Source organism: Procambarus clarkii, chromosome 31 (genome assembly GCF_040958095.1).
Source record: "Procambarus clarkii isolate CNS0578487 chromosome 31, FALCON_Pclarkii_2.0, whole genome shotgun sequence".
Taxonomy (NCBI): Eukaryota; Metazoa; Arthropoda; class Malacostraca; order Decapoda; family Cambaridae; genus Procambarus; species Procambarus clarkii.
In genome coordinates, this window is record NC_091180.1 from 31297417 (window position 1) to 31307416 (window position 10000).

The following is a 10000-nucleotide window of genomic DNA, read 5'->3' on the forward strand; positions in this document are numbered from 1 at the left end:
GAGGCGTCAGCCTGGGGGCGTCAGCCTGGAGGCGTCAGCCTGGAGGCGTCAGCCTGGAGGCGTCAGCCTGGGGGCGTCAGCCTGGAGGCGTCAGCCTGGAGGCGTCAGCCTGGGGGCGTCAGCCTGGGGGCGTCAGCCTGGGGGCGTCAGCCTGGGGGCGTCAGCCTGGAGGCGTCAGCCTGGAGGCGTCAGCCTGGGGGGCGTCAGCCTGGAGGCGTCAGCCTGGGGGTGTCAGCCTGGGGGTGTCAGCCTGAGGGCGTCAGCCTGGAGGCGTCAGCCTGGAGGCGTCAGCCTGGGGGGCGTCAGCCTGGAGGCGTCAGCCTGGGGGGCGTCAGCCTGGAGGCGTCAGCCTGGATGCGTCAGCCTGGAGGCGTCAATCCTGGGGGTGTCAGCCTGGGGGGCGTCAGCCTGGGGGGCGTCAGCCTGGGGGCGTCAGCCTGGAGGCGTCAGCCTGGAGGCGCCAGCCTGGGGGCGTCAGCCTGGAGGCGTCAGCCTGGAGGCGTCAGCCTGGAGGCGTCAGGCTGGAGGCGTCAGCCTGGAGGCGTCAGCCTGGGGGCGTCAGCCTGGAGGCGTCAGCCTGGGGGCGTCAGCCTGGAGGCGTCAGCCTGGGGGCGTCAGCCTGGGGGCGTCAGCCTGGAGGGCGTCAGCCTGGGGGGCGTCAGCCTGGGGGCGTCAGCCTGGGGGGCGTCAGCCTGGGGGCGTCAGCCTGGGGGGCGTCAGCCTGGGGGCGTCAGCCTGGGGGCGTCAGCCTGGGGGCGTCAGCCTGGGGGGCGTCAGCCTGGGGGCGTCAGCCTGGGGGGCGTCAGTTAAGAGACAATTAAGATTTCCTCAGGAAGGAGTGATATTTACCCAGCGTGGACGGAGGGCTGAAGAAGCAGGCGGGAGGGAGGAATAATTCATCAAGGAGAAAGGAGACTAGACAAGAAGGAAAAAATATATATTTGGATTAAGATTTTGTGACCTGTGGTGGTGGTGGTGGTGGTGATAGTGGTGGTGGTAGGGGTGATGCTCGTGGTAGTGGTGGTGATGGTAGTGGTGGTGGTGGTGGTGGTGATAGTGGTGGTGGTAGGGGTGATGCTGGTGGTAGTGGTGGTGATGGTAGTGGTGGTGGTGGTGGTGGTGGTGATAGTGGTGGTGATGGTAGTGGTGGTGGTGGTAGTGGTGGTGGTAGTGGTGGTGGTGGTAGTGGTGGTGGTGGTAGTGGTGGTGGTATGTGGTGGTGGTGATAGTGGTGGTGGTGGTGGTGGTGATGGTGGTGGTAGTGGTGGTGGTAGTGGTGGTAGTGGTGGTGGTGGTAGTGGTGGTGATGGTAGTGGTGGTGGTGGTAGTGGTGGTGGTATGTGGTGGTGGTGGTAGTGGTGGGGGTAGTGGTGGTGGTAGTGGTATGTGGTGGTGGTGGTAGTGGTGATGGTAGTGGTGGTGGTGGTGGTGGTAGTGGTGGTGATGGTAGTGGTGGTGATGGTAGTGGTGGTGGTGGTAGTGGTGGTGATGGTGGTAGTGGTGGTGGTAGTGGTGGTGGTGGTGGTGGTAGTGGTGGTAGTAGTGGTGGTGATGCTTACCAAACAATGAAGTGAGGTTTAGTTCTTTTTGGCCCAGCCTACAAGCCATGTTGTACCTAATGTGTTATAATTTATGTTGTCTTTCTAATCCTTCCTGTTGAATCTGGCCTTCAAGATGTGGGTGGAGGTGGCTTCCACAACGTCTCGGTGTATTCCAACTGTTGACCACACGTACTGGGGGTAGCAGTTTATTCCTGACGTCTCTTAGACTCATTTACCTTCTCAGCTTCCTCCAATCTTCTTGTCCTACTGTCCTTCTCCACCCTTGTCTATATCCCCCTCAGTATCTTGAATGTTGGGATCAAGTCTCCAGTAGTCTTTCTCTCGTCTAGGATTGTGAGATGTGGTTCTCTTAAGGTTTTAAAAGCTGTTCTACTGTTTGTCAGCGCCCCACAGGCTGCCAAAGTCGCCTTGTTCGTGTGCTCTGGTGTTAGTGGTCGATTTATATCCACTCCCAGGGCCACTCGTGGAGGCTGGGGGCCCACTGGTGGAGGTGGGGGCCCACTGGTGGAGGTGGGGGCCCACTGGTGGTGGGGGGCCCACTGGTGGAGGTGGGGGCCCACTGGTGGAGGTGGGGGCCCACTGGTGGTGGTGGGGGGCCCACTGGTGGAGGTGGGGGCCCACTGGTGGAGGTGGGGGCCCACTGGTGGAGGTGGGGGCCCACTGGTGTAGGTGGGGGCCCACTGGTGGATGTTTCTGTGTATATTAATACAGTATATTACAGTATATGTGTATATTAATACAGTAAAGCATTTCAACAGCATGAAAACATATATTGTGTTTTCTCTATGACAACGAAGAAGAAGATACTCCACAGATATGCGCCAATCAATATTGAAAGTCCTGTTGCATAAGAACCTGCTCAATCGAATCCTTAATTTTGAAGTTTGTCTAGAGTTGATAGGTATTGAAACCTGTTTATAACCACCTAATTTATCTTATATGTCCGCTGGTCCACTTCTGCCATTTTCTCTCTCACTCTACACAAGATAAAATATATATATATACAAAAATTAATCGCGTTTCAGACAAAAAAACAATTATTTTTATTCGTGGATTTCAGAGGCCGATGTTGGAGTTTATAACAAAAACAGAACGAGGTGAAAAATACATTTATTTGACTGGTGTATTTGGAAGGGAAAACGGGAGGTCGTTGATGTTGTTATAGAGTCAGCTATTGGGAACAAAAAGTTCCAAGTAGCACGGGCTATGGCGAGCCCGTGAAGCGGGTGGTCAAATAAGGCGGGTTAAATAGATGGGCTTGTGTGAAGACTGGGTGTGGTGTAGGCTCTTGCAGTCGCCCACACGACCCGCCCACTTCAGCCTTGCCTCATGCTCACACAGAAGGTTCAAAGGTTGGCCACCAGACTATAGTCCCCGAACTGAGGGGCATGAGCTACGAGGAGAGACTACGGGGGATTAAACCTCATTTCGCTGGAAGACAGGAGAGTTCATGATCACTACATACAAGATTCTCAAGGGAATTGATAGGGCAGATAAAGATTTAACACAAGGGTCACACATACTAGGGGACACGGGTGGAAATTGAGTGCCCAAATGAGCCACATAGACATTATAAATCATTTGTTTCGTGTCAGAGTAGTTAGTAAATGGAATGCATTAGGAAGTGATGTGGTGGAGGCTGACTCCATACACAGTTTCAAGTGTAGATATGATAGAGCCCAATAGGCTCAGGAACCTGTACACCAGTTGATTGACAGTTGAGAGGCGGGACCAAAGAGCCAGAGCTCAACCCCCGCAAGCACAACTAGGTGAGTACTCAAGATCAGGAATATGAGTGTTGTTCTTAATTATCACTTGTGCGCTCCACTATTCTTTGAAGTTTGTCCTTTACTTAAGGCTGAGAATGTGGGTCACACATTGCTGGGGGGCGCTGGGGGCCCCCGAGCCCCTGGTGACAGCTGGGGGCCCCCGAGCCCCTGGTGACAGCTGGGGGCCCCGAGCCCCTGGTGACAGCCTTGCCTCGGGCCATTGACAGCAGCGGCGAGGAGTAATGACGAAATATACTAGACAAACACTTTATACAACTGCAAGTCTTTTTCTCAGTTAATATATACTTTTTTAAACATGAGATATATTAATATATATTAACATGTATCGGGAAGTGTGTGTGTGTCCTCTATACATTGAGAACTCAGCCAAAGCTTGCATAGCAACATCCCATTTACCCCGATGAAGGTCAGAGGTTATATAAATATTCCCCTGACTTTACCATCGATCGGTTTGATTCAATAATTATGTTTAAAGCTTTTTCCCAGTAAATTCTTCAGTCACTTGCTGTGTGCTAGGAGTGCAAGTGTGTATAACCTGTTTTTAGCCCCTAGAGAGTGTAGCTACTCTCTTGTTTTTTTATATACAGCAACGATAATGCGTTTTGTAAGAGTCTCCCCCATCACACGATCACCCTATTCTCTTTTGTTAACAGAAAACGTATTTTAAAAACAAAGGGGTCTGGGAGGAATCCCCACGAGTCCTAAAGAATCCTTCGTAATGTAAGAGGACTCATGGTGGGGATCCTTTTACATCCTTTGTAAACTAGACATTTGGAGCACTGAGAGAACACCGGGGATCACGGTGGATGGGTGGATGGAGGGGGGGGGGAGAGGAGGATGGAGGGGGGGGGAGAGGATAGTGGGGAGGATGGAGGGGGGGGGGGAGATGATAGTGAGGAGGATGGATCAATGATGGTGTGCAGTGAGGATAACGACTGACTGAAATAGTTGGTGTGTGTAGTGAGGAAGTACACGACTTGTGGCTGATGAAGCACCACCTGTGTGTGTGTGTGTGTGTGTGTGTGTGTGTGTGTGTGTGTGTGTGTGTGTGTGTGTGTGTGTGTGTGTGTGTGTGTGTGTGTGTGTGTGTACTCATAGTTGTACTCACCTAGTTGTGCTTGCGGGGGTTGAGCTCTGCTCTTTCGGCCCGCCTCTCAACTGTCAATCAACTGTTACTAACTACTAGTCCCCCCCCCCACCACACACCCCAGGAAGCAGCCCGTGACAGCTGACTAACTCCCAGGTACCTATTTACTGCTAGGTAAATGGGGCATCAGAATGAAAGAAACTCTGCCGATCGTTATTTCGCCAGCGCCGGGAATCGAACCCGGGCCTCAGGATCACGTGTCCAGCGTGCTATCCACACAGCCACCGGCGCCCGTGTGTGTGCGTGTGGATGGAAGATAAAAAAGCACTTGATTGACAGTTGAGAGGCGGGCCCAAAGAGCCAGGGCTCAACCTCCGCAAGCACAACTAGGTGAGTATATACGTAATAAAATTTAAAGATAATATCCACCCTTAAGCGGAAGGATTTGCATATCAACTAGAGTACTGTGAGGGAGGGAGGGAGAGAGGGAGAGAGGGAGAGAGGGAGAGAGAGAGAGAGAGAGAGAGAGGGGGGGTCCTGGGCCTACGAGACAGCCAATCACAGGAGAGAGCCACCCGGGCTGACGTCATAATGTATACACGGATGACGTCATAATGTATACACCATTGAAACCTGTCAGCACAAGTATCCGCATGAATATCCTGGAATAATTCATCCCCCCCCGCCCCCCCTGCTTGAATAATGACTGCGCGCGGTGGTGTTTTGGGGGGTGTGGGGGCGAGGACCCCCCCCACACTGCCGTGTTGTCATGCGTCACGTGACAACACGTGTGGCAGCAAGGGTGTGGCTACAGGTGTGGCAGCAGGGGTGTGGCTACAGGTGTGGCAGCAGGGGTGTGGCTACAGGTGTGGCTACAGGTGTGGCAGCAGGGGTGTGGCTATAGGTGTGGCTACAGGTGTGGCTACAGGTGTGTGGTTAAAGGTGTGGCAGCAGGGGTGTGGCTACATGTGTGGCAGCAAGGGTGTGGCTACAGGTGTGTGGTTAAAGGTGTGGCAGCAGGGGTGTGGCTACATGTGTGGCAGCAAGGGTGTGGCTACAGGTGTGTGGTTAAAGGTGTGGCAGCAGGGGTGTGCCTGCAGGTGTGGCAGCAGGGGTGTGCCTACAGGTGTGGCAGCAGGGGTGTGGCTACAGGTGTGGCACTGCCCCACCCTACCTGTCCTCTTGCGTTACTACAACCAGCAAAATACGGTGTACTAACACGCACTAACGCCACCCAGCCCAACCACACCACGCACTGAACCCATGGTTGTGCGTGAGAGCCGTTGGGATTCCTAGCACGGCGTATATTGCACGTTGGGGATCTTGGCATCAAAATTATGATTAATATGTGACAGGAAATGTTGACCACTCTGGGTCAATAAGGTCGAGTCTCATCAAGCAAGATCGTCTTGATCAATTACAGTGAGTTATGTGAGAGGGAAGGGAATTATCAAGAGAAAGCACCAAGCCATTACGACTATATAGCACTGGGAAGGGGTCAGGATAAACAGTTGGGATGGGACGGAGGGAAGGAATGGTGGCCAGCCACTTGTGGACGGTCGGGGATTGAACGCCGACCTGCATGAAGCGAGACCGTCGCTCTACCGTCCAGCCCAAGTGGTTGTGTGAGGACGTGAGGGAGCGGCTCCTGCTCTATACAGGGACGGACATTTTTGTGTGGTTTGAGTAACTCGTGAATATGCACCTTTTTGTATTATTGGCCAAGATGGTTGACGGGGCCGAGGCTGGCATGATTGACGAGGTGGTGGGGCGAGGCGCTGAGCTTAGCCTGTCAATGGTGGGGGCTTGCTAGGCTTGGCTAGGGGGGAAGGGGGGTTGACTGGGTGGGGGGTGTTTGCTGGGGGTGGAATAGGGGGGGGGGGCTCGACTTAGCTGCCATGGGTGGGGTTAGAAATCGGATGGAACTGGATTGGGTTGAAGGGGGGTTGAGGTGGGTGGGATCGGATGAAGTGGGGCTGAATCGGGATGGGGTTGGGTGGAGCGGGTCTTGCCTAGGCGAGGTGGGGCTGAGCTGGTCTGGGCGGGGTGAGGCTCTAGTAGTATGGGCGGGGTGGGGCTGGACTGATGTGGGCGGGGTGGGGCTGGACTGATGTGGGCGGGGTGGGGCTGGACTGATGTGGGCGGGGTGGGGCTGGACTGATGTGGGCGGGGTGGGGCTGGACTGATGTGGGTGGGGTGGGGCTGTAGTAAGATGGGCGGGGTGGGGCTGGACTGATGTGGGCGGGGTGGGGCTGGACTGATGTGGGCGGGGTGGGGCTGTAGTAAGATGGGCGGGGTGGGGCTGGACTGATGTGGGCGGGGTGGAGCTGGACTGATGTGGGCGGGGTGGGGCTGGACTGATGTGGGTGGGGTGGGGCTGGACTGATGTGGGCGGGGTGGGGCTGTAGTAAGATGGGCGGGGTGGGGCTGGACTGATGTGGGCGGGGTGGAGCTGGACTGATGTGGGCGGGGTGGGGCTGTAGTAAGATGGGCGGGGTGGGGCTGGACTGATGTGGGCGGGGTGGGGCCGCCCAGGTGAGGCCGGGGGAGGGCGGGCGGGCGGGCGCAACAGGATGTAGGTAAGACTGAAGTGAATCAATAATTTAAAGCTGATACCCAGACGTTTTCAGCCTTGGGTAGGGGGGCGCCGCGCCACCTGTTCGATTCCCCGTGGGTATTATTGTGGGTACAGAACTGCGCTACAATCCTCCACATGTTCCTGAAACTAAGATATTCTATTATCTCTTAAATACGAGAGATATATCTTAACATATTTTAAAATATGAAGCACAGACCAATATTTCTAAGTGAGAAATATACCCAAACCTGTTTAAACACGACATATCTGTACCAATTTTAAAACGCCAAATACTGTATACTATACCATAACAATTCTTAAAACACGAAATATGTCTTAGCAATTCTTAAAACACGAAATATGTCTTAGCAATTCTTAAAACACGAAATGTATTCTAACCATTGTAAAGCACTAAATATATCCTAAAGAACTCTGAAACGTGAAATATATCCTAACACAAGGTACATAGAATTTCGAAGGATACTTAATCCAGAACACAGAATACGTGTGCCCTTGTCGCTCTCACCTTCACTCACCTTCACTCCCTCAGTCCCCCAGCTCTACACTGTTCACCATCAAGTATCACCTCTAGGGGTAAGTTCAATTAGAGGTACACTCAGCTTATCTGTTTATATACATTAAAAGTTTACTTTGAGTCCTGGACAATGTTTAAAATTAAAGTTTACATAGTGGTTGGTCAGTGAACTAACGTGGAAGCCGTAATATAACTTTCCAGACGTTGATAGGTCTTAAGACGGAGGGAGGGGCGTTCAGACCTGTTACCGAGAGCACATCTGCGCCCCTCGCTAAGCTCCAAGATGATCAGTGGGAGAGATGGAAGAGGGAGGGAGATTTTTGACTCTCCCTTTGTCTCGCTCTCTATCGTGTGTGTGTGTACTCACCTGGACGTACTAGCTGGGTCGAGCTTGGCTCCTAGTCCCCGCCTTTCGAACGCTCTTAGATTAACGCAATGACTTATCACGCTTTTATTATATTTACATATAACATTTTGAATTTAATTATCTTCAGATAATAGATAATAAGATCAGACGTAGATAATAAGATAATATTATCTTATTATCTACGTCTGATCTGTTCCACTTGTTGACAGCTCTGACACTGAAGGCGTTGGTTCTGATTTCTCTGACTCATTTGCTTCTCGAGTTTCCATATATGACCCCTCGTTCTGCTGTTCCTAGCTTTGAACAAAGGTGAATCTTATATGTTGTTATCATGTCCTCCCCCTCTCTCCTTTCCTCCTGTGTGGTAAGGTCCAGTTCCCTTTGTCTTTACTCATAGCTTAACCCCTTCAACCCAGGAGCGAGTCTTGTTGCATATCTTTGGACTTTTACTAGTTTCTAGTTGTCCCTTTTCAGGTAAAGGTTCTAAGCTGGGGCTGCATATTTAAGTGTGGGTCTCACCATAATTGTATATAGGACCCGGAAAGCCGTTTTCTCCAGATTCCTGAAGGATACACAGATGTTGTCAGTATGCCTATACTCACCTGTTGTTATTCTACTTATGTGGGCTTCAGACATCAGATTTGGGGTTATGTCCACTCCTAAGTCTTTCTCATTTTCTGATTGAAGACTTCCTGTCTTCCCTTCATCCTACTACTGCTGCGTTGGCCTTCACACTCCTGTTTCATACTTCATAACTTTGCATATGGCTGAGTTAAACTCTAGCAACCATCTTTCAGACCCTCCAAATCCGCTTACAGTGCCTCACAATCTATCTCTGTCCTGACGCTTCTCATCCGTTTTGCATCATCTGCAAACATTGATATGATGGAGCAAATATCATAAACAGTACGGGCTCCAGAACCGAGCCTTGTGGTACTCCACTCGTAACCTCTCTCCACCCTGGTGTCTCTGCTCTCACTATAACCCTTTGTTTCCTTCCCGAGAGATACTCTCTGACCCACTTTAGGACTTCTCGATACACCGGCCTGCTTCTCTAGTTTGAGTAAGTCATTCGTACGGGACCGTATCAAATGCTTTTTGACAGTCAAGGAATATGCAGTCTGCCCATCCTTCTCTCTCGATTGATTTCCGTCATCTTGTTACTGAACTCCAGCAAGTTTGTCAAGCAGGATTTCCCTTGGCAAAATCCGTGCTGGTGCCATGAGACAAAGTTTATCTGTTCTAAATGTTCTACTAGCTTGCTTAGGATCAGTCTCTCTAGCACCTTACAGGGAGTACTTGTTAGTGTTAGGGTCTGTAGTTGTACAGGTATCTGTCTTCCCTCTTTCTTGTAGAGTGTTGGAAAAGGGGTAATGTGGTACTGGTCAGGAAGTTCTCCCGTTTTTAGCAGGAATTGATGGGAAGTGGATTGCACAATGCTTCAGCTGCTTCTTTTAGTATCCCTGGCGATATGTTGTCTGGTCCCACGGCTTTTGTCACGTCCAGTTCCTGCAGTTGTTTCTTTGTTTCTTCTGGTGATACTGTTTTTACTGTGAAGCTTTCCTGTGGAACTGCTTTTTCGGTTTGGGCTGTAAGCTTTAGTGGCAAATCAGATTCCAGGTTGAACACTTTCTGAAAGTATTTGTTAGTGTGTGTGTGTGTGTGTGTGTGTGTGTGTGTGTGTGTGTGTGTGTGTGTGTGTGTGTGTGTGTGTGTGTGTGTGTGTGTGTGTGTGTGTGTGTGTGTGTGTGTGTGTGTGTGTGTGTGTGTGTGTGTGCGTGTGGTCACAAGGACGAGTCTGGTGAAAGACCAAAGACTAAACAAAGAATATGGATTTCTAAAAAGTCAGATATGTTTTTTCTTGTCACATCGGAAAGGAAAATTAAAGTTTTCCCCGCCCTGGGCCCCTCCCCATCCACCCCATCCCTCCACCCCCCCCATCCCCTATCCCTTCCCAGTCCTTAACCCCCTCATCCCAACCCGTCCCCTCCGAGCACCTACTATTCTTTGTACACGATTCTTCGTCTTCTTTGTTCTTTCTCCTCCTCCTCCTCCTTCCTCATTCTTAATCTCCTCCTGTA

At 51.6% G+C, this 10000-nt stretch overlaps 1 protein-coding gene across 1 annotated transcript in view; it reads right to left on the reverse strand.

Annotated features, from left to right (window-relative positions):
- Positions 1 to 1805: 1805 nt before the first annotated feature.
- The window catches only part of LOC138370243 (uncharacterized protein slr1819-like), a 15987-nt gene continuing 7792 nt past the window's right edge, over positions 1806 to 10000 (reverse strand). Inside the window, exons 2-3 of the mRNA XM_069334247.1 lie at positions 2164 to 2255; positions 1806 to 1887 (exon numbers count right to left, since the gene is read on the reverse strand). Coding sequence (XP_069190348.1) covers positions 1806 to 1887; positions 2164 to 2255 — 174 coding nt within the window. The remainder of the gene's footprint in view (positions 1888 to 2163; positions 2256 to 10000) is intronic.